At 35.7% G+C, this 25,752-nt stretch overlaps 1 protein-coding gene across 1 annotated transcript; it reads right to left on the bottom strand.

Annotated features, from left to right (window-relative positions):
* Positions 1-13,971: 13,971 nt before the first annotated feature.
* LOC118855390 (aspartate aminotransferase, mitochondrial-like) lies at positions 13,972-15,323 on the bottom strand. The gene is given in 2 exon segments (XM_036765482.1): positions 13,972-15,157; positions 15,159-15,323. Coding segments are annotated over 2 exon segments (1,278 nt in total). The 5' UTR covers positions 15,266-15,323; the 3' UTR covers positions 13,972-13,986.
* Between the last annotated feature and the right edge of the window lie 10,429 nt (positions 15,324-25,752).

Here is a 25,752-nt window from a genome sequence, read left to right as displayed (position 1 = left end):
GGGCAGTAAACCAGCCATCCCAGCATCTAATTTATGAAAAGGCAGGTCACCTGGGACTCAAACCTGAGTTGGGGATGGTTTGGACTTGGAACTGGTGTTGTTCCCAGTAAGGATTGAACTAAACTCTCATGCTAATCCTTTTATTTTCTAAACAGACTGAGGTGGTAGAAAAGGGTGGGAAGATTATGCCTTCTGCATGTTGGGGAGAGTAAATACTGTATTTGTTATTTTCTTCTGTTGTAACCATTACTTACACTTTGTTGTAAATGAAATAATTACCAAGTACAGAATCCCATACTAAGCAATGGAGTTGGTCTATGCTTTTAGGCTAAATAGAGTTTCTCATCCTGGAGGATAACACAGAGACAAAGGTAACTATAATACAAAATATTATTATGTTATAAATTTGCAAAATAAAATATGAGGAGGCAGTCCTATTGAATGGGGAAGGTCATGATTCATGACTTTCTGAGTAGAGGTAGCCTTCAATTTGGGCTTTGTTATTCAGGGATAACTAAGATCTCTGATGTGAGGGTGTGCTGAGCCCTTTTCAGGGGCTGCTCATCTACACTTGGCATTCACCTTCATCCAACTCTCCCCTGTGGCTCCAAGAAGCTGTAGTATGAAAAGGAGCTACACATTGATAAAACTGTCTCAGCAGACAGGCTAAACCAGGTCAAGGGTAACTGACATAATTCAAACTCATCATTGAGTTAGGGGCATGTGAAAACTTCCCCCAGTAGAATGGGTGGATGAGAAAAATTTGTTTCAGTGTCCAAAAGGCAGCTGAAGCAAGCAAGCACTGTGAGGCTTAGAGCTTGGTCAGACCTAGAAGATGCCAAGATCATTCACTGCATCCTGGGCCATCGTCAGTCATCTTGACTTTTGTCTTGCTACTGGACTTCAATGATTCTGGAATAGAGAATGAGGCTGATGACTGTGCAACTTTGCCTCACTTAAATCCAATTCATACATGGGTCAAGACATTACCCTGTGATGTCATTGTTCCTCTTAAAAATGAAGGACAAACAAGAAGTAATGGATGACTAGGAATTCTGCAGGCTTCACGTGGGGAGGAAGACAATCCATGGAGCATAAGGAACAATTTCAAGAAAGAGTGGTGTAAGAACATAGTATATAATTAGTAGCCCATGGAATAATCCAGCTTGGCTGGAGAATAGATCTTATAAAAAGGGAAAAGAATTTGAAATCGGTCATATGTAGCAAGTGACTTTGAACTAGTGACTTTGTCATTTTGTGTTGGTCACCTCATCTCTTGAGGACATTGATTTATCATCGTCACACTAAGGAGAGATACGCTTGCCCTACCTCATAGAGATGGAAGTATAGATAATTCAAAGAAAGTTGTACAATGCAACTGAATAGTTTTGAAGAAGTTATTTTTGTTGAGTGACATTTTGCACTTGGGTTTATCTTTTTTATCACAGTTCTCTTATAAGAAAGCACTCAAAAAGTAACTGCAGAGATGCAGTTTCTAAGCCTAGCTTCTCCTATCTTCCTACTGGATGACAGCCTATTTCAGTCTTTAAGGCTGTGGAATCCTATGGTCTATAAATTAGACTTCTAAATTTTTAATAGGTACTTTCGGGTCTTTGCAAGAATGAATGTTTATGAGTAGTAGTATCAGAGAAAATAACAAAACCTGAATTTTAGTTATTCAAATAAAAATATGTGCTTGCATTCATTTGAATTGAGACAACTTTTTTTTCTTATTTCATTTTTGCATTTTAACATAATACCAGCCATCTAATCACCCAAGTGAAAGGCTAAGGTCAACCCTCCCCCCCACCAAATTAGACCAGAAATCCAAACTTAGAACAATCAGAATTCAATCAGCTCTTTGAACACTATCATTTTAAGAGGAAAATATTCAAACAAGCAACAGGGTGATTTCACAGTCTTTCTTTGCTTTAAACTTCCTAAATGTCTGTCATAATGGAAGCAAAACACCACTAAACTGAGCCAGAAAGAGGAGGAATACTTAACAAGGTGAATTTCTCCCTAAGGACTTCCCAAACTTGAAAAGCTTTGCTTGATCTCTGCCCTTAATACTCCTTCATAGAAGACAAATCCTACGAATTGTGTAGGACTGTTGTCTTATCTCACTGCCAAACCTTCCTTTTCCTTTTAAATTGCAACAAATGCTATTTAGAAAGCCCTTTGCATGAATATGTGGGAGAGATACTGTATAAGAATAAATGGCTTTGCATTACAGGCACTTTTCTTTTAGGTGAATCATATTGCATTTAAGTGGAAGTACCATAGTTGTCTTAATGAATACCAGATGAGGTGTGCACATCTGAAAACAAATAGCATGGGAGATAGTCTGTCCTTGATCTAGATGCATAACCCCTATTAATACCAACCTTAGTTATGTCTGTGACAATAGGCAAAAGGAAAGGGGAGGACAACACCACCAAGGATTGTAAAATAGTATGTAAAAAGCATCAGCATTTGCTGGGGAGAATATCTCTAGGTAATAAGGCAGACAAGAAATGAGAATAGACTCTGGAGAAAGTTCTTACATTGCAAAGCTTTTCTGATAGTCAGAGCAAAGCTTGCTCATAAACCCCTTTTTAGAAGGTTAATATATACACTTATTTGTCATTCTTCTGAGTAGCTTCTGATATTGAAAGTGGATTATTTCCTTTGGAAGAGAAAATAAGTGGACTGCAGGTACCACATTAATAATGTATTCTTTTTCTATTTTATTTCCAGGTATCCTTCTCAAGCAAATATGTTTGAATAGACTCAAGAGTCAGTAGCAGCTACATCTCAGTAAATGCTAGTAGGAGGCTTGTCACAATTATCTGAGGCAGTTTTCAGATCACTGAGAGCATCCCATGGGAGGAGGAAGAACATATGATAGGATCTAAGAGCTTCCCTAATGTCCCGGTTCACCCAACACCTCATTTGTGGATGAGTCATGATCTGTGAAATTTTCAGAATTAGAATCATTTCTTTGGTTATTTCCATTGTATTTCAAGGAGGAGTCAGTTTAAAGGCAATGGTAAATATGCATTGTTGCCAGTGGTATATCGAGATTTCAGTCACATGTTTAGCTAATGAAGATATCTATCTTTTCTAATTGATCAAGGGAATTATAGCATGTCCTTCTAATCCATATCACACTGGAGTCATGGTGATATGATGATAATTTACTATTATGACTGAACTGAAAGACATTTCTCAGGTTTCATCTTAGGGTAAATCATCTTAGTAAGATAACACAGAAAGGCAGTTCAGTCTGGAGGAGCTTATCAACATAGCTTACAAAAATCAAAGTCTGAATTGAATGAATCTCATAACAATTTAATTTTGTTATGGCACAGGTTAAATGTCTGGAGTGTATAGGTTATTGGATATAGTAGAATGAACACGGAACTTGGAGTCAGTATATTTCCAATCCTTGCTGTACCACCAACTGACTTATTGTAAATGCTTGGGCAAGTTACTTCACTCCTTTCTCCCTCCTGCCCACCCACCATCCTTGAGAAGGTAAGATGGAAAGCAATTTGATATCAGTGGCACAAGTGAAGTGATGAAAACATAATTCCATATTAGCCATGTTGCAAAAGAAAACACATCAAAAAGGAAAAAAAAAGGAAAAATATGGCCAATTGTGCTAATGGTTTTTCGAATACTGAACTATGCCTGCATTGCTGGTATAAATATCATCTGGTCATAGTATATGATCTTTGTGATGTATTACTGTAATCTCCTTACTAGTATTTTATTTAATTTTTCACAATGATATTTATTAAGGTAATTGAGCTATCATATTCTTTCCCTGTTTTTGTGTTCCCTGATTTAGATAACAAAACCCTATTTGTGTCATAAGAGAAATTTGGTAGAACTCCATCACCTATGTTTTAGAATAGTTTAGATAGCATTGGGATTAATCATTCCTTTAGAATTTGGTAGAATTTACTTATAAATCCATCTGGTCCTGAGGAATTTTCTTACGGAGTTCATTGATGGTTTCTTCAATTACTTTTTCTACAATAGTGTTATTGAAGTAATCTGCTTGTTCCTCTGTTAATATGGGCAGTTTATATTTTTGTAAATATTCATCCATTTAACTTAGAGTGTCAGTTCTATTAAATGTAGTTGTGTGAGATAACTTCTAATAATTGCCTGAATTTCATCTTTTTGGCTTATTCATTCACCCATTCCATTTTTATACTACTAATTTGGCTTTCTTTCTTTTTGTAAAATTCAAATTGACCAATGGTTGATCTACTTTATTGTGTTATTTTTAATAAAACCAGCTCCTATTTTTATTCATTAAAGAGATTTTTTTACTTTTAATTTTATAAATCTCTTCTTTGATTTTTTCCAGATTTCCATTTTGTGGTTTAATTAGGTATTTTGAATTTGTTCTTTTTCTAGTTTGTTTTTCAGTTGTATGCCCAGTTCATTGATCTGATCTTTCTCTCTTTTATTGATATATATGTTTAAAGATATAGAATTTTCTCATTCTTTCTCTCCTTTCCATCTCCTCCAAGGGCATGCCTCTTTCCAAACTATCCATTTTTTATCATCCCAATATAATTGACTCATTTCCCTTCCTTCAGTATATGTATATTTCTAACTGCGCTAATATTGATAAAGTTCTTAAAAATCGTCCATATAGAAAGGTAGACATTTTAACCTTGAGTCCCTTATGATTTCTCTTTTATTTTTACCTTTCTATGCTTCTCTTGAGTCTTGTATTTGAAAGTCATATTTTTGATTGAACTATGGTCTTTTCATCAGGAATGGTTGGAAATCCTCTCCTTCATTAAATATCAATCTTTTTCCCTTGAGAGAATATACTCAGTTTTGCTGAGTATGTTAGATTTAATTACAAGCTCTTTTGCTTTCTGGAATATCATATTCCAAGCCATTCTGTCCTTTAGGGTAAAAGTTACTAAATCTTGTGTGATCCTGACTGAGGATCCATGGCATTCAAATTGTTTCTTTCTAGCTGCTTAATCTATTTTCTCTTTGATTTTAGAGCTGTGGAATTTGTCTATAATACTCCTGGGATTTTTCATTTTGGAGTCTCTTTCAAGTACTGATTGTTGGATTCTTTTTTTTTTCCTATTTTACCACCAGGTTTTAGGATATTGGAGCAGTTTTTCTTGATAATTTCTTGAAATATGATGTCTAGTCTCTCTCTTCAATTAAAGCTTTCAGAGAATCCAATAAATTTAAATGATCTCTGATTGATCTATTTTCCAGATCAGCTGTTCTTTTAATGAGATATTTTACATTTTCTTCTACTTCCATTCATTTGACATTGCTTCATTGTTCTTTGATGTTTTGTGGAGTCATTGGGGAAGTCATATTTGCCCAATTGTAGTTTTCAATGAATTGCTTTCATAAATGAAGTTTTAAACCTCTTTTACCATTTTGCCAATTCTTATTTTTAAGAAATTATTTTCTTCAGTATTTTTGTGCCTCTTTTACCAAGCTTTAAATTGTCTTTTCAAAATTTTCTTCCTTTGATTTTGTTTCTTTCCCTATTTTTTCCTCTACCACTATTATTTGATTTTGAATACAATTTTTCTCTCTTTCAGTAATTCTTTTCTAGTTGTGTCCAATTCACATTTAATTTTCCTTTGAGGCTTTGCTTGTAGCTTTTTTAACTACATAGTCTTCCTAGGAGTTAATGTCTTGATTTTCTCTGTCACCCTTGTAGATTTTTATAGTAAGGTTCCTTTTTGTTGTTTGTTCATTTTTCCACCCTATTTCTTGATTTGGAACTTTATGTTAAAGTTGGTCTCTATTCTTGTTGTGGAGAGGGAAGGACACTGTCTCAAGCTTCAGGTTTTTTGTGTTGCTATTTTCAGAGTGAGTTGGAGCTGGAAAGTTTTTAGTGCTTTCAAGTGGTGTGATCTGGGTTGAGGCATGCTCACTGCTCTCCTGGTCTTCACTCTTGTCCTAACCAGGTAGGATTCTGATCTCTTGGGATTTTGCTTGATAGTCATTAGTGCCCTTTCTCCTTTGGGACCAGAAGTGATACTGCTCCTCAGCACTTCTGCTCCCCCTTGACCAAAAGCGCTTCTCTCCAAGAAGAGATTTGTATGTGGAGGAGGGGTCACTGGAGATGCTAAACAGTATCTGGTCCTGTATCAAATGCTAGCATAGGGGTCTCCTATAATCTCTTTCTGACCAAGTGCCAGCTCTCCTTACCATTCTGTCTTCAGAACTTCCAAAGCTACTGTTTCTTCTATCACCACAACCTAATCCCACCACTGGTGTTTCATCCATTCCAGCCTCACCTCTGAGTCAGAGATCTCTCTTTATGACCTCATAAGTTGTCTTGGGCTAAAATAGTGTTTTATACTAACCTTTTGTTGGCTCTGCTACTCTAAAATTCAATTGAGGTATTATTTTGAAGTTGTTTGGAGTGAAATGTTGGGAGAGCTTAGCTGAATGCTTTCTCTACTCTGATATTTTGGCTCTGCACCTAGAAGTCATGTTTGTTGTTTCTGTTTTTGTTGTTTCTTTCTTTGTTTGTTTGTCTTTTGTCTGAGTAAAGAGCCTAAATTACTGGGAAATGACTGCTTGGAGAAATGGAAAGCATTGTGTCACTAAATAGGTTTAAACTAAGACCTTATACTACATAATGCAAAAATTTAAAATGGATATGTGGCCTAACTTTAAAAGATCATACCATTAAAAACAAATTAGAAAAATATTAGGCATCTTAATAACTATGGCTAATGGGAAGACTTTTATCCAGAAAAAATGGATAAAGTTGGTTATTAAAATCAAGATAAATGTTTGCTGTATTATATTAAATAAAATTATTTCAGAAAAAATTAATGAATTCAAAAGTAGATAGGACAGAGAAATACATGCAAATAATATCATAGAGAAAGTTGTCTGATACCGTAAATATACACAAAATGGAAATAAATACTGCATTATTACACTAAAGTTCATTTCCCAATATATAAATGCCCTAAAGATGTAATTTTCAAAAGAAGAATGAGACCAAAAAATGAGTACATATAACACAGTATAAATCACGAACTATAAGATAAATATGTATGAGAAAATATATAGGTTATATATGTGTGTGTTTATTGATGTCTTTCGTTTCTTATATTGTCATAGTTATCCCCAGTATCCTTCACCACCCCCTCAAAAGCCATCCCATATCACATTACTTTTAAAGAGTAAAGAAAAATCAGAACAAATAATTGATACATTGGAAAAGCATAAGAATATAGTCAATATATAAAACTTGTGGACCTTCCTCCTCCAAAAAATGATATAGCATTTTCTCATATCTCTTCATTTGAATCATTCTTGATATGTATAATTTTGTTATTTTCACTTTTGATTTTTTAGAGAATAGTTGTTTTTATTTACATTTTTGTAATTGTTATATATATTGTTTTCCTGGCTCTGTGTACTTCACTCTGTATCCACTCATATAGACCTTTCCAGGTTTTTCTGCATTCATCACATATATCATTTGTTGTAGCATAGTAATATTACATTGCATTCATATACAGCAATTTGTTCAGCCATTTCCCGGATGATGGGCATCTACTTATTTTCCAATTATTTGCCATCAGAAAAGTCCTGTTACAAATACTTTACTATGTAAGAACTTGCTTCCTTGGGGTATAAGCCAAGTAAGAGATTCTAATTCATGAGGTATGGACAATTTTGTCACTTTATTTCCTAATTACAAATTGCTTGCACAAATGGTGATTCCATTTCACGTCTCAACCAACAATGTATTAGCATGCCTATTCTTCCAATACCTCTCCAACATTGAGTATTGATAGTTTTTGTCATTTTTAAACCAATTTTTAGGGTGTGAGATATATCCTTAGGGTTGTTTTCATTTTTATTTCTCTCTCTACACACACACACACACACACACACACACACACACACACACACACAAATACACATTACACATTGACCAAGTGATAAGTTGTCAAAGGATATGAATAAATAGTTCTCAAAAAATAATATCGAAGTATTTGTGAAAACATAATGGATTTTTGTATGCTATCTTGAATACCAAACCTTTGTCAGAGGAAGTCGATATGGATATTTTTTCCTATTGACAACTTTCTTTATTAGGTGAGTTAATTTTGTCTATGCAGAAGATTTTTGATTTCATGTAATCAAAATTGTTTCTTATATCATTTATAATTGCCTCTATCTCTTGTGTTGTTAAGAATGTGACTTCTACACATAGAAGTGAGAGGGTTATTATTTACTCTTTCAAAGTTTTAATAGTATGATCTTTACTATTAATGTCACATATCCATTTAAAATGTGTCATGGAATTGTATTTAAAGTGTTGTTCTTAGACTAATTTATGGCAGACTGTTTTGTTTCAGTTTTCAAAGCAATTTGTATCAAAGGAAATTTTTCCCATATAATTTATATTCTCCTTTTTATCAGACACAGAGTTGTATTGCATTACATAGTTTTCTGATTCTCTCCTTCTAGTATGTTACATTGATCTGCCTCTATCTTTTTCGGATGGGGGAAGGCAAGGCAATTGGGATTAAGTGACTTGACCAAGGTCACACAGCTAGCAAGTGTCAGTTGTCTGAGGTCAGATTTGAACTTTGGTCCTCCTGGCTCCATGGCTGGTGCTCTATTCACTGTGCCATGTAGCTGCCCCTGCCTTTCTATTTTGTTTAAACTAATACCAAATGGTTTTGAAGATTGCTGCCTTATAATATAGTTTGTGTTCTGGAAGTCACATTTCTCCCCTACATCCCTATTTCTTTTAATCATTCCCCTTGATAAGCTAGATCTTTTGTTTTACTAAATGAATTTTGTTATTTTATCTAGAGTTATGAAGTATTCCATTGGTAATTGAGCATAACATTAAAAGCATAGGAGAAATATAAATTAAAATCATTCTGAATTTTTACTTTATACCATCTAAATTGCCTAAGATTACAAAATATGTCAGTAGTCAATGTTCTAGGGACTTTGGGAAGACAAGCACAAAGATTCACTGTTGTGGACCTATAATGTATTTCAACCATTCTGTATTAGAATTTTAAATTAAACAAAAATTAGTTAACTTCTGTATCCTTTGCATTATCTTCTGGGTATAAAATGTCAAGGAAGTGAAAGAAAGGTTCCACATACCAAAATATTTATAGCAGTATTCTTTGGGATAGCAAAAATGTGGCAAAAATGTAGGTGACTATTGAATGGGAAATGGATGAAAAACCTAGGGTATATGACTGCAATATACTATTTTTAAGCAATGGGAAACAACTGAGAAATTGAGGCAGCTAGGTTGCATAGTGGTTAGAGCACTGACCCAGGAGTCAGGAATACCTAAGTTCAAATTTGGTCTAAGACATTTAACCCTGCTCATCTTAGTTTCTGCATATGTAAAATGAGCTAAAGAAGGAAATGGCAAACCACTTTAGTATCTTTGCCAAGAAAACTCCAAATGGGGTCACAAAGTATTGGACGCAACTTAAATGAATGAACAACAACTTGAAAAATGCAGAGAATCAGAGAGAAATATGTATGAATTAATGAAGGCCCAAATAAAGCCAAGAAGAAAAAAATACAAACACACACACACATACATACACACACACACATGCACGCACACACGCGCGCACATACACACACACACACACACACGCACGCACACGCACTGAGTAAAACAATCAAAAGTTCACCAAACTTTTTGATTAATCAAAAGGTCAACTTTGAGTATCTAAATAGTTATTAAGGCATCATAGTAGACATAATGAATCATACCTCTTTACCCCCAGCAGAGGGATGGAAGAGATTTGTGTAACAAAATAGCACATTTATTAATCAGGTACAATCACAGTATTATGTGATTTTTATTTAATAGTTTTTTATTTATGAAAAGGGAGGTTTTTATCTGTTGGGAAGATATGAAATGACTATGATGGAAAGACGCAAAATTTCAACATGACATTTTTTAAAAATGCATAAGATCAGATTTCCATACAGGTATCAGCAATTTGAAACTGTCATTATCATTTCGAGTACTCAATCTTCACAAAATTCTTAGGCCTCCTAGCTCATCAACAAACAAATTGATTTTCCATAAACCATGTTTTGAAGGCTTTCTACATTTCTTGAAACTGTATATTGCTTATGTTTTAGAACTTGTTAGGCATGGTGGCAATATCCCTGATGGTAGAGAAACTAAGGTTGGTTTATTGATCAATTGAGCTTGGGAGTTCTAAGCTGTAGTAGTACTACAGCAAATTGGGTGTCCACACTAAATTTATCACAAATATTGTAAACTTTTGGGAATGGAGAAGAGAAGATTACTAGACCCCCTAAGGAGGGGAATCTGGTCCAGGGTAGAAATAGGACCTATCTACGCTCTCACCACCATTAAGAAAGTAGTACTCTTTTTATGAACGGCTAACTGCCATTGAATAAAGTACTAGGATCCAAGGTAAAAGAAGTTCATTTTTAATGTTATTAGGAAAATTATTGGTATAAACATATTCTTAATTTTTTTTAAATAAGCCTGCTTCATTAGTAATGGTAAATCTTCCATGAGATTAGAAATAACTTCACATGCTCTCTTTTTTGCAGGTGTGGGGATGAATGGTGCAACATCCTTACTTTATAGTGTCTCCTATAGGGTCTTATGAAGAATAAAATTCCTTATTGTAGATGATAGTGGTTTCATCCTCTGTGAAAAAGAAAGCTGTATGTTGTGGCATATGCTTGTAATCCCAGCTGAATGGCAACATTGAAGCTATTATCTTTTGAGTTTGGAAGTCTTGAGCTGAAAGGGGACAAGACCAATTGGATGTCTATACTAAACTTAGCTTTAATATAGGGACTCCCCAACCCAGAATAAGGGCAGCCAGGTTTTCTAAGGAGGGACAAATTGATCTAGGCCAAAATGGAGGAAGTCAAAGCTCCCATGCTGATAACAATGGCATCAAACTTATAAGTAGCCCCAACACTTCCATCCTGGGCAGGGTGCAGAAATTCAACACGTTGAGAGAGGAGAAGGAGGAGGAAGAGATCATATATGAATGGTTTTCTAGATTCAGACTAACATTGCCAAGTCATTGATACTGATTAGGTTTTATGTATAGCCTTCTGACTAAGATAATATGCAAGGGAGGTCACATGTGTGGCACACCCTAAAGTTAAATGATATATGCCTATAATATATGTACAAAATCTACTTTTATGGAGACAGAGAATGTAAAGAAAAATGTCTTTAGTAGAACTAAATCTTCCCCTTTATTCTGAAATTTCTAAATATTTAAGGATTTCTTGTTGACAATTCACCAATAAAATATCAAGGTTCCAGAAAATAGTCCTCCAATCCTGTAATTCCCAGCTACTAGTCATCCATGATTAAAGCTTCTTCCAGCAATGCCTTAATAATCTGGTGTTTTTATAGAATGTGTCAAACAGAATTCTTATTTTCCAGGGAGGCCTTTTCCTTGGGCTTCCAAGAATGTCATCTCTAAATCTTTCATTCAACCTGATAGTGAATTCTTAGGTGGAAAATGCTTTTTAAGGATATCTAAGACCACACAAATGTTACTGGCTATTTTTCAGAATACAGAGATTCACCATGGCTCCTAGAGGCCATCAACATGAAGGATAAAGGCATTTACACTTTGAAGAATAGAGTGCAGAGCATGTTGGCACCTTTATTTTTGCTTGACAGATACCTTATGGAAAGACATGACATGAAATCCCAGGAACATTTCCTTACCTTAAATATATTTCTTCATGAGGGCTTCTATATTGTGGTGTTATTTCCTGCTTGATTGTTGGCATGACAAAATTTCTAGTAAAATTAATCTTTACATTCACTCAGCAAACATTAATTAAGTATCTACTTTGTGTCATGGGTACAACATTTAGATGGAAATCACAGAATAATCTATTATATTTTTACAATGTCTCCAGGACAGTCTTGTTCAAGAAAAACAAAATTTCTTTACTTCCCACCCACTCCTTATTGATATAAATAATTTTTAATGTTAGTGATCAAGTGTTAAGTGAAAATGGGAATTTAAAATTTAGTGAAGGAGAGGATATAAAATAATAGCATGATAGAATGACAAGGTCAAGGAAATATTTTTATTAAGGATAGGAAGATAGTCCCTTTTTATGACTGTTGGTGATATCAAAACTTATTTACTTATTTCCATATTAGTTATGTTGTGAAATATATATATACATATATATGTAAAACTATATATGTATATATGAAGAAACGTAAAGAAATGGAAAGAAAAGTATTCTTCAGTTTACACTCAGAGTTCCTCAGTTCTCTCTGTCTCTCTCTTTCTCTCTCTCTGTCTCTCTCTTTCTCTCTATTTTTTCTCTTGAAATGAATAATATCTTTCATAATGGGTCCTTTGGAATTGTCTTGGATCATTGACTTGATCAGAGTAGCTCAGTCTTTCAAAATTGGTCATTGTTAAAAAATTGCTCTTACTTTATACAATGTTCTCCTGTTTCTGCTCACTTCACTTATCATCATTTCCCATGACTTCATGGGTTTTTCAGAAACCATCTAATTTATCTTTTCTTTTGCCACAATAGTATTCTATCACAACCATATACCACATCTTGTACAGTCATTCCCTGATGGATGGCCATCTCCTAAATTTCCACTTCTTTGCCAACACAAAAAGAACTGCTATAAATATCTTTGTATAAATAGTCCTTTCTCATTTTTTCTTTTATTTCTTTGGGATACAGAACTACTAGTGGTATTGGTTAGCCAATGAGTATGTGCAGTTTTATAGTCTTTTTGGGTATATTTCCAAATTATTCTCCAGAGTAATTGGACCAGTTCACAACTCCACCAACACTGCATTATTGTCCCTGTTTTTCTTTTTTTTTCTTTTTTTTTTCTCAATCTACAATAATTTTATTGTAACAGAGAAACCAGGCTGCATAAAGGCCTACATGATTACAATGGAGGGCAATCTTTTCAAGATTGAAGTCTGAACTCGGCTAGTAACACAGAGAAACTTATAACCACAGCTCAAAATACTCATCTCCCAGGACTGACTGCCCCAAAGAGACTTTTCATAAACAGGTTATTTATTGCACGACCACACTGAAGAGGTCTGGTGGGGAGGTGGCAAGAAGGGGGACGATTAAAAACTTTATAATGATGCAGTCATTTTACCGAATTCTCCTCCATCTGTTGCTGAGACAGGGGAGGAGAGAATATGCTCATTTCTTAAATTACATTTCACTTAATTCTCCAAGTGTATGGATCCTGACAGGAAGGGTTTAAAGGTTAATTCAAGCAGAGGGAAACTAGGGCAGATTTGGATCTCTGGGTCAAAGGGAAAGGACAGAAATAAAAATGGGGGAGGAAAGGAAAGTTAAAAAAGTCTTAGCTGTCCAACAGGTGAGAGCCACCTCTCTTTCCTGTTATTTCTTGAAGCCAAGATGCTGCACAACAGCAGCAGCTATGCTCCGAGGTGCCTCCATCAGTCATGGGAGGCCAATAAGAGGAGGGAGTCAGAACTGGGCAAGCATTCTTTGGAAGCTTTTAGCACCACAGAGATTTCTGTTATGTGGGCTAAGGGATATTTATTACCTAGATTAAAGCTCTTGAACAACATTGTAATGCCAGGAGATCTAAGACTGGGGGAAGAGGAGGGGGAGAGGAACTCTGGTTTCAGGGTGGGATTTTTGGTAGAGTTACTGTAAACATAAAATGTTTTGGAAAAGTTGTGGAGGATGGGTTGGGGAGTTTGGGTTAGGGCCACAAAGCTGCAAACACTAGTTTCAGATGTCTTTGGCCGGCTCACAGGCCTTATTCTGAGATACTTGCAGTGGTTGAGCATTAAGCACTGTGGTTGAAAGGATTTCTCGCACCACCCCTATCTTCGCCAGCACAATCACCTCTCTGAATCTCTAATGGCAGAGTCTGAAGGTGGAAAGGTTGTCTCTGCTCCATCTCACCAGGGAGAGTTATTTGGTGACTTGATGAATGGCGTGGGCAAGATATCCTACATTGCCCGAGGTGACCCCCACTACGGAAATGCGGCCATCTTTTGTCATATAGATGGAGAACTCGTTGATTAGCTGTTCCACCTGCTCAGATTTCAGGCCTGTGAAACAAAACATGCCAATCTGGTCAGTGATGTGCTGCCAATTGTGGGAGGAGCCCTCTTTTTTGAGGTTGGAAACCAGCTGGGTACGCATGCCAATGTGGCGGTCTGCCATGCCTTTGACCTCTTGCAACCATTGGCTCCTCAGCTCAGGAGTATTCAGGATCGTGGCGGCAATTCAGGCACCATTGAGAGGGGGGTTGGAATACATGGGACGGATCAGGATTTTCAACTGGGATTCTACCCTTTTGGCTTCATCGGCATCTTTACAAACCATGGTGAAGGCTCCCACACATTCACCATACAGGCCCATGTTCTTGGCATATGACTGACAGAGAGAGATGTTAATGCCCTGATCAATGAAGTGGCGAACAGCCCAGGCATTCTTGTTGCCATCTCCACTGGCAAAGCCCTGGTATGCCATGTCAAAAAAGGCAAAGAGGTTCCTTTGCTTTACCAAGGATGCTATTTCTTTCCACTGCTCAGGACGAGGATCAACTCCAGTGGGGTTGTGAGCACAGGCATGCAGAAGGATGACACTCTGCTCTGGGATTTTTGAAATGTCTTCCAAGGCTCCATTGAAGTCAAAGCCGCAGGTCTTGGGGTCATAGTAGCGATAGCCCTTCAACTGCATGCCAGCGTCCCTGAAGATGGGGGTGTGATTTCCCCAGGATGGTTTTGGAAGATAGACATCCCGGCTGAATTTGAAGAATCGTTGCAGAAAATTGGCTCCCACTCTCAACGCTCCAGTTCCAGAAATGGTCTGTACGGTGACGTATCGGTTGCTTTTCAGAACTTGGTTATTTTCACCTAGGGCCAACTCTGCTGACGCCTTGCAAAATTCAGCCAGTCCCGAGATGGGCAGGTACTCTTTGTCCATGCTCTTCCCTGCAATTTGAGCCTCTGCCTTACGGACACTTGGAAGAACGTAAGGCTTGCCATTGTCATCTCGGTAGGCCCCAACTCCCAGATTCATCTTCTTGCTGTTGGTGTCCCTCTTAAATGCTTCCGTAACCCCCAGGATTGGGTCGGTCCACCTGGGTCCACCAAGAGCTGGCTCTGGCAACGGCGGCTGCACCGAGGCCCGGATGGAAGGAAGTGGCTCCGGAGAGCAGGCGGCAGGAGTGCAGCAGCGCCATGGCGAGCAGAGACGGAGAGATGAGAGATGTGCTGGTGAGAGGGCTGGCGGACGCAGGCACACCAGTGTCCCTGTTTTTCAATGTTCCTTCCAACATTTTACTTTTTCATCATGTTAGTCAATATTATAGGTATGAGATGGTATTTCGGTTACTTTAATTTGCATTTCCTTAACCAGTAGTCATTTAGAGCATTTTTTTTTCACTTGACTATTGATTACTTTCATTTCTTCATCTGAAAACTCCCTATTTGTCTCTTTTGACCATTTATTAACTGGGGAATCCATCTTTTTTTTATAGATTTAGCTCAGTTTCCTATAAATTTGAAAAATGAGGCTTTTTATCAGAGGAACTTGCTGTAAAAATTTTCCCCCACTTTCTTGGTTTTCTCATTTTGAGTGCTTTGCTTTGTGCAAAATCTTTTTAATATCATGTAGTCAAAATTATACATCTTACCACCCATGATCCTTTCTATCTCTTATCCATAGATCTGACAATAAAATTTTTCTCATTCACCTAACATGCTTATGATACCACCCTTTATGTCTAAATCACACACCTATTTTGACCTTATCTTGGTATATGGTGTCAGATCTTGCTCTATGCCTGGTTTCTGTCAAACTGTTTTTCAGTTTTCCCAGCAGTTTTGTCAAATATTGACGTCTTACAGCAAAAGCTTAGATCTTTGAGTTAATCAGACAGTAAATTACTATGGCCATTTACTCCCTTCAATTGTGTACTCTATCTGTCTGTCTATCTATCTATCTATCTGTATCTTCAAATCAATTCAGATGACAGTGAAATTCAAGAGTTTCCACCACCTCCCGCAACATCCCCCTGCCCCTTTTTTGGTGAGGCAATTGGGGTTAAGTGACATGTAAGATCACACAGCTAGTAAGTGGCAAGTGTCTGAGGGTAGATTTGAACTCAGATCCTCCTGACTCCAGGTCTGGTGCTCTATCCCCTGTACCACCCAGCTGCTCTCCTCAACTTTAAAAGTTTTCCTTGTACATATATTTTTTGTGACATAATTTAACCCATTATTCTTCTCCATTCCACTCAGCCCAGTGTATCCCACTCTCACCTGTCATTTTCTTTTGAAATAATTCCAACAGTCAACTCACTCTTATGCCCTCTATCTATGTATGGTCCTTTTTAAAGTCCCTAATAATGATAAGGTTTTCATGAGTCACATGTATCTTCTTCCCATATAGGAATATAAATAGTTCAATCTTACTGTGTCCTTAATGCGTTCTCTTTTATGTTTACCATCTTATGCTTCTTTTCAGTTTTGTATTTGAAAGTCAGATTTTCTATTCAGCTCTGGTCTTTTTATCTGGATCGCTTGAAAGTTCTTAAAGATTTTAGTAAATACCCATTTCCCCCGCTGAAGGATTTTACTCAGTTTTGCTGGGTGGATTATTTTTGGTTGTACTCCTAACTCCTTTGACTATCATACCCCAAACCCTCTTTTCCTTTAGCATAGAAGCTACTAAATTTTGTGTTTCCCAATTGAGGCTCTAGGGTATTGGAATTTCTGGTTGCTTGCAATATTTTCTCCTTAAACTTTGAGCTCTTTAATTTATCTATAATATTCCTGGGTGTTTACAATTTGGGATCTCTTTCAATGGATTCTTTCAATTTCTATTTTACCATTTGGTTCTACAATATTGGGGCAGCTTTCCTTGATAACTTCTTGAAGTATGATATCTAGGCTCTTTCTTTGATTGTGGCTTTCAGGTAATCCAAAAATTCTTAAAGTATCTCTCCTTGATTTATTTTCCACATCAATTACTTTCTGATGAGATATTTCATGTTTTCTTCTATTTTTAATATTCTTTTGACTATATTTTATTGTTTCTTAATGTCTCATGGAGTCATTAGCTTCCACTTAGCAATTATAATTTTTAAGAAATTATTTTATTCAGTTAGTTTGAATTTTCACCCCCTCCAATTTGGCCAATACTTCTTTTTAAAAAGTTATCTTCATCAATATTACTTCTTTTTCCCTTTGGCCAATTCTGTTTATCATAGGTGTTATTTTCTTCAGTTTTTTTTTGGTGTGTATCTGTGTGCCTCTTTTTACCAAGCTGTTATTTTTTAAAAATCATTTTCCTACATCACTTTTCTTCCTTTTCCCATTGTTTCCTCTTACTTTGATTTTGAAAATCTTTTTTTTTAGCTTTTCCAAATATTCTTGTTGGCATTATCTTGAATTCAGATTTTTATTGGAGGTTTTGCTTGTGGCTCTTTTGACATCATTTTCTTGTTCTCTTTATATTTTATCTTCACTGTCCCTACAGTAGCTTTTTATGGTCAGGTACTTTTTTTTTGCTCATTTTCCAGCATATTTCTTGACTTTGAACTTTATGTTAAAGTCTGGCTTTGTTTTCAGGGTTGCTGTAGGGAAATATGGTCTCAATGTTTGGCCTTTTTGACTAATGTCAAGTTTTGACATTACTGTTTCCTGAGTCATTTTGGGGGGATTTACAAGTTGATGGTGCTTCCAAGTAGGCATGATCTTGGAAGAGGTATGGCCACTGCTTTCTTGTGCCTAGAACATTTACTGTTATTTATTGCCCCTGTTCTGTTGGGAGAGTAAGTGTTCCTCCCTGTCTTTTAACATTATCCTGGAAGCCATATAGGTAGTGAAGTTGGCAAACTGCATTTCATCCTGTGCCCAGTCTTAGCACAGGGATCCTCTCTAGTCTCTTCCTTACTAGTTGCCCAATCATTTTACTACCTCTGTTTTGAAAGGTCCCAAAGCTTCCTGATCATTGTTACCATTTACACTGCCCACTCTTAGTGTTGCTGCCTTTTGGGTTCTGGGCTACCCCCACCTTAGTGTCCCAGATTTCTCCTTCTTACCTCCCAAGTTGTATTGGACTGAAAAAATGTCTCCTCCCACAAACACTGTGTTGTTTCTTGAATTCTTTTTCAGGTGTTATTTGAATGTTGTTTGGAGGGGAATATTGGGAGAGCTCAGCTGTTTCCTCTTCATTATCTTGGCTTTGCACTCTTAATTGTGTGTTAAAGAAGATTTTTAGATTGAAATTGTCTTCCTTCTCCCAGCTTACACATGATTCTTATGGAGTTGGTTTTTTGAAGTATAGCATCCAAATTACTCAAATAATGGGAATTAAAATGAATTCTCAAATTCAAGTAAATAGCTTCTCTGAGACCCCTAGACATTTTATCAGCACAGAATAGAGCAAGCAAAAATAATTCAAATTATTTCATGGGGTCATTGTGCTGGCCTTTGTTAACTGTCTCCCTGGCTTGGCTCATATGCTATAAAAAGAGCTGCCAAATTTAGCTGTTAAGCTATAAATAATAATGAATAATAGTTTTTTCACAGAATTTTTGGTTATAAAGTGATTATTTATATCACAAGATCTTTTCTGTTGTTCAAAATATTATTATTTCAACTTAACTTTCAAAACTAATGATATGCCTTAGACAATGCCATATACCATCTGATTCTCCTGCCCAACAGAAATATATACCATCTCCTAAAAATGTAAGGCATCTTGATATTTGCACATTTGCTAAATACTTAGAATTAGAATGAACTTTACATATTTCTTGGGCTTTTCCCTTTTAAAATCCTACACATCCCTCAAAGACCCACTCAAATGCTTCTCCCTCCATGAAATTACATTCAGCTATAATCTTTCTTCCTTCTCTGAACTCCTAGCAATTTATTTTTATCTTTTGCAATATAATTATACCAGTTTAGATCAAGGTTATGTTATTTCTATTCCTTGATGTGAAGCAATAGTATCTTATTTATCTTTGTGCCATCCCTATTACCTGGCAAAAGAAATATTTTTAAGGATGAATGAATGAATATGCTTTAATTTAGGTAAAATTATGCACACTAAGATTTTATCAATTTTTAGAAATACTTTTTCATAGATAACCTAAGCATTTTTTATTCACCAATAATACAGAAATACCTATAGGAATGAAGTTCATCATTTTTAAGGGAGATATTTGTGTATGTGTGTGTGCTTATCCAAAATTTTCTTGAAGATTTTTTTTATAATTTTACTATTTTTATGTATGTTTGCTTTATCTTAGGGATAACTGATGCTGAGAGAGAGAGAGAGAGAGAGAGAGAGAGAGAGAGAGAGAGAGAGACAGATAGACAGACAGACAGACACAGAGACAGGGGGTGGTGGGGAGGAGGATGTGCATTCAACATTCTCAGCTAAAGAAAAGTTTTCAAGATGATATTATGTTGATCCTAGGCAGGTCATATTGCAATATTTTCAGCTACTGGAATTTCAAGTGATTTTGAGGACTAACTAGATGTAAGGATAAATGACCTTTGGATCTTTCTTTAATTTATGAATCCAGGTTTCCAAATACATAATTAGGTATTATTGATGCTGTACAATACCTTTCAGAAATGTCTTATATGAGTCTAAAATCTAAATGTTTATAAGCATTAATCCCATGTTCACAATCAGGCTTCCCCTGGTCTGCTTTCCAGCTTCATAGTCAAATACGAAAGAAATTTTAGGAACAAATTCATTTGATTTTACTCATTTACTACCTAAAATTCATCAGTATACTGTAAAGAAACTTGTGACTAGACTATTAAATTATGAATATTTTCAATATCACCATGAATTATAACCAGAAAGCCTTGGCTCCATGTCAGACCATTGCTGTTCATGATATATAGACATCAAGAATACAACTTCAGGGACCAGGTATGGTTAATAGTGGCAAGAATTAATGAATTTATCCTGGACTTGATGTTCATTGCTTGCTAAATAACACCTCATTGTTTATGTTTGCCTCAACTTGCTCTTTATAAAGAAAATATATGTTTTAATTGGTCATTTGTAGGGTTATGGCATCTGAGGAAAATTACATTGAAATTCATTTTTAATTTGCAAATTAATGGATAGCAACATCCATGCAACCTACATAATTTAATACGCTAAAGCAGAAAGCATCTGTTCATTAGGACTTAAAATTGTCTCCTTTCCCTAAGTGCATATTCTTTTCTTAGATGAAAGAACATTGAGATAAATTGGTATTCCTTTAACAAAATGAACAGGTGGTCAAGTCTATGATGATCTTTATCAATATTTAGAAGACAATGAGTTTGTCTAAGAGGCTCCTTTTTTAAATCAAATCATGCAAAAATTCCAAGTCATTTATTCTGTCTTCTACATGCTGTCTTAGTATGTAGCTGCTACAATATTTCATAAATAAAACATTTCCATAAATTCTTCATAAACAGGGTACTTCTGCATAAACTCATGAGCACAGTATGAGGTCTTCTTTAAAAGTCTTTCTTTTGTTGATGAGGCAGTTAATCACCTTATGTAACTCACTAACAAAGGATAGGAGACTAGACTTTTAACTCTGTAGGATAGAATATATGGTGTGCTATTCAACTTGTTCTGCAGAACACCATAAGTCCTGTGGAGTCTTGGGAAAAGGTACCTGGGAAAAGAAATACAGTATATCGGATAGGATGATACATTGTAATGGCACATGCAAGAAAAGATTTTAATTCTTTGGTGCAGGTCCCATCAGCTAATTTGAAAGATTTTATAGCTCTAGTTGACACAAGGAAAGAACAACCACATAAATAAGTAATGCTGTTTTGGTAGCCTTGAATGTTTCTGTCTAGATCAGACAGTTTGCTTATTAATATGCATATGTGTGTATTTTTATATACCCACATTGTGAGCCAGTTTTGAATTCTTAAAAAAGTCACAGAGAATTAAATAAGCTCAAAATTAAAAAAAAATCTTAAAACATAAATAGACAATTGAATATATGTTTATATGTACATGGATGTGTATGTGTAAAGGGATAGAGTCTGGAACTGTGATTTTTAATAATATTAGTAACTCCCAGGTGAGGAAACTTTCTTTTCCAATTTGAGTCAGTATCTTGTCTTCAATTTAATCTCAGAGAGCTTCTTAGAAGACTAAGAATTGAAAATCACTTAGCAATGGTTATATAAACAGCATATAGCAGAGGCAACACCTGATCTCAGGTCTTTATGATTTTGAGGCCAACTCTTTATCCCCTGTGCTGCACTGCTTGTATCTTCATAACCCCAGGAAATCTTTCTCCATTGACTCATAAATTCTGATTTTACTAGTCTATAGAACAAGAACGTGTCCAATTGAAAACTGATATCATTGGTTCTAAATGCATATGTGGCAGAGTGTTATTTTTTCCTATCAATTAAAAACTTTCTAATGAGTAAATGCGAGGAACATGTTCAGTTTCCTATTTAGTCTGAAACTGGGATATTAGGAATCTTGGACTAATTTTCAGATTTCAGATTTCCCCATTCCCTCTCTTCCTTTTCTTTTTTGCTAGAATTTCAATTTTTCCTCTCTTATTTCTCTCCATATGAAGAGCCATATTATATAATTTGCCAAAGCATACTAGTTTTCTTGGATTGATTTTTCTGAAATTTCTGTATTAGAAACAAGACACAAAACTGTATCCTACAAAGATTAGGTATTTTGGATTGCTTTTTAAATGTCTAATATTAAAGCAGCCAACCAAAATAGCCAAAATTCTTTAAGGTGCATAAAGTTGGAAATCATAATATTCTAGTTATATATAATGATGCTTTTCCACAAAGCATTCCAATTCTTCAAACTTGTTCTCTCAGCATATCAGATTTAAAAAAAAAATACTTCAGAGATGGTTTCGTCCAGGCCATGCCTGAATAGAAATACCCTGTTACTTACCAACAAATGATTTTCCCAACTCAATTTTAAGACCCCAACTGCTAGGTAACTTGCTGACTATTTTTTTGGAGTGGTGATGTTTAGACAACTGTATACCATTTACTGGGGACATGGGAGGAGAGCAAAGACATACTATTTCAAATTGTTGCCACTGAAAATTGGACAGAATCACAAATAAGGCCCAGTTTGTATTCAGAAATTATGGAACAGAGGGGTAGGTTCTCCCAATAACTCAAAATACTGATTTGCAATGAATTTGAGGACATAAATACATGAATATGACAGCCTAGTAATGAAAAAGCTTGCTGCAAATGTGCCCTGACTGGCCTTGATGTTGGAAATTATGATAGAAAACAAACTAAAGAAAAAATTAAACTCAGTATATAAAAGAAAAATCAGTGTTATTTCATGAATGAAATGCCTTCCTTGGCCTCTAGGGTCCATGACTGGGAACAGTGGCCTCAGGTATCCAGAGACCTCAGCCATAACTCTGCACAAAGAGATTTCTTTAAGGGAAACGTCTGCTGTGCATAAGTGGCACCAAGCAAAACTTTATCCATACTATGGCAAAAACAAACAAACAAACAAAAACACCTCCTTTGCCTCCTGGGAATATGTGAATATTTAACAAAACTCTCTTTGATCAGTATAAAACAAATTCCAAAAGTTTATAACACATTATTTCTAAACACTAATCTTGAGTGATCCTGGATATAGATGAAACTTGGTGCCAGTAGTCTCTGGGTTAGAATGTAAGGCCACATGGCAGTAGTAAGGGTGGGAGATGCCATCTTCATTGACTTCAGCTCTTTAGGACTTTGTGCTTTCTGTGCAATATGACTGTCTACTGGCTGTCTTCCTGGTGAGGAAGGCTTTATGAAAGAAATTTATTTCATTGCTCATACTTCAAAGAAGAATTCATTTTCTATACTCTTTCCGGGAGTTCCTCTAAATACTCTTCCATTCACTGCTCAAACATATCCTTAAGTTAGATACTTTTTTAGCTTTGTATCTTGAATGAAAACAGAGAACATGAACTCACCATCTCTTAAGGTCACTCTTTCAGTTCTTTTGTACAGCCATAATTATTAAGAATGTCTTCTGTAAAGTAAGTTACTGAAGCAAAATGTAGGTTAACTTATGGTTATATTTATGTGGTGGCTTATAACCAGTATGGATCTTGAACCTAAGTTGAGAAGACATATTGTTACAAATAATTATAATCATAATAACAACAATAATAATACTTATAAAATGCTTTAAGGTTGGCGAAGCACTTTAAAAACATTATCTCATTTGATCCTCACAATAACCCTTGGAGGCAGTGCCATTATTACCCCCATTTTACAGGTGAAGAAACTGAGGCAGATAAAAGATAAGTGACTTGCCTACAGTCTTTGTGCTCAAGTCTTCCTGACTCCTGGTGTTTCTGAGGAAAGATTACTTTTTCATTAGATTTTTCTTTTTTACCAATGTGTCCTACAAAAATAAATTTAAAAAATTGAAAATTTATACGTACATCATCACACTGGTGAAGAGGCAAGGAAAGGCAATTAGGATTTATTAAATGTTTACTATATGTCAGGAACTGTTTGGCAGAGATAAGAAAAAAATGAACTCCCTAAGTTCCAGGAACTTACATTTTAATGGTGCAGTGGAACATAGAAGTAGGAACTGAACAGTGTGTATGGGGGAATGAAGGATGACCTTTTTTGGCCCCTACTAAAGATGGAGGCCCCAAAATGAACTCATAAAATAAAAGAAAGAGGCAAACATAGCAGAGGGATGTTCCACAGTAAGAAATTCACAGGGGTAGTTAGTTCTTAAAGGATGAAGAGGCCCCAGGCACTGAGGTATCTAAGGCATGGTGCCAAAGTGTGGAAAGTCAGGAGCAAAGCTGAATGGGAAATGAAGGAAGGAGACTACTAAATAGCTGACACTATATTTCCTGCCTATATATCTTTCCACATGCTGTGCCCCATATCTACAATGCATTTTCTATTCATCTTGACCTATTAAATCCTGAGCTCTTTTCAAGTCTCAGTTTAAGTGCTGTCTTCTAGTGAAAAGACTTGTGTGTGTGTGTATGTGTGAGATAACCTTTGACCCACTGAAAAAACTTATGGACCTCTTCTCAGAATAATGTTTTAGTGCATAAAATAAAATATATTTGATTACAAAAGTAATCAATGGGCCCCTGGTAAGGAATCCCCTTTTTATAGGAGGACTTTTCTGAGTTCCCTGGTTAGTGCTTTAGCTTGACTCAAATTATCTTGCATTTATTTAATTATATAAAGTCTATATCCCTACAGCTCCTTAAGTGTAGGGACAGTTTTTAATTTTGCTTTTGCATCCTCCATGCCTACCCCAGTGTTTTGTACTTGAAGTACATTTAATAAATGCTTATTCCATTATATTTAATTGAAGTTTTAAAGTATATGGCATGTATTATTTTCATTAAATCCTCATAACAATGTGAAGTACAAAGATCATATATTTAGTTCAGAGGGGCCTCAGATATTTCTTTGTTCCAGTGGTATGTGAATTACTTAGGACAAACAATAATTTTTTATAAGGTTTGACTTGTTTATAGCAATGGTCAGATATCTGTCCTTCTAAACTGACAACAAGGTGACTCAAAACAAAGGACTATGACTAGATGAAACTGGATAGATCTTGTATATCCACTTGTTACAGGAGACTGTTAAATGATGGATTATAAGTGTGTGAATCTGTGTGTATAATGTTAGTTTCATTATTCTCTTTTGATGATTTTTTTTCTCCACTGAGGCTTTTATTAGTGGATATTTGTCTAAGGTAATATGTGTTCTTAAAGAACACAATTTATTGTTTATAATATTTCACTGGTTGTACCTGGGAGTAAAGGAAAGCAAAGTTTTTTTAAAAAAAGTAAATAACTGACAAATTACTGTTGCAGAGGAATATAAAGAATCCTTAAAAATAAGGAAAGATATTCAGAACGATCTGGCAGCTGTGGGGATTGCTAGTGATACCTCTGCATGGTGGCAAAGTTTTCTTGAAGTTAGAAGAACAGCAAGAAGAGTAAAGATTAATACAATGGAATAAGACAGCTACTAGCTCTTGCTTTCAGGAAAAAAAATACAGTAATTGACAACGCAATACAAAGACTAGATTAGTGTAGATTGGAACAAGATAATTTTTACTGATCAATCTTACTATTTCAATCAAGGCTATGCCAAAATCACTGTGAGAAGAACAAATGAGCCTAGAAAATGTGAGCATTTTAATCATAAGAAAAAGAATCTCTTCCCCCCAGAAATGTATTTTTCCAAATTTTTCTTCATTGGTGTATTAGGAGGGCAGAGTTTATAATTGCAAAGAGGATTATATATATATATATATATATATATATATATATATATATATATATATAGTATAGTGTGTGTGTGTGTGTGTGTGTGTGTGTGTGTGTGTGTGAAAGGTTCAGAACCGCTGGATATAAGAATCTCTCAAAGTAGGAGGCAGAAGAATCAAAGCATATATTTAGGCTCCACAGTAACCAACCCATGAACCAGCATCCCCATTTTGATATATTGATCAAAAACTTCCAGGCCCAATAAGTACACCTCGCAAGAGTAACCAGGAGGCCACAGAGAAGCATGATGGTGTACAGCAAAATCATATATATGCTTCCCCTCTATGGTAAAAAGATTACCTACTGGCCTCAAGTCCTTGTTCAGCTTCCTCCCGTAGGTCAGCTCTGCTGCC

Source organism: Trichosurus vulpecula, chromosome 6 (genome assembly GCF_011100635.1).
Source record: "Trichosurus vulpecula isolate mTriVul1 chromosome 6, mTriVul1.pri, whole genome shotgun sequence".
Lineage (NCBI taxonomy): Eukaryota > Metazoa > Chordata > Mammalia > Diprotodontia > Phalangeridae > Trichosurus > Trichosurus vulpecula.
The sequence above is the reverse complement of the archived record's forward strand: the minus strand, read 5'-3'. Positions and strand labels throughout refer to the sequence as shown.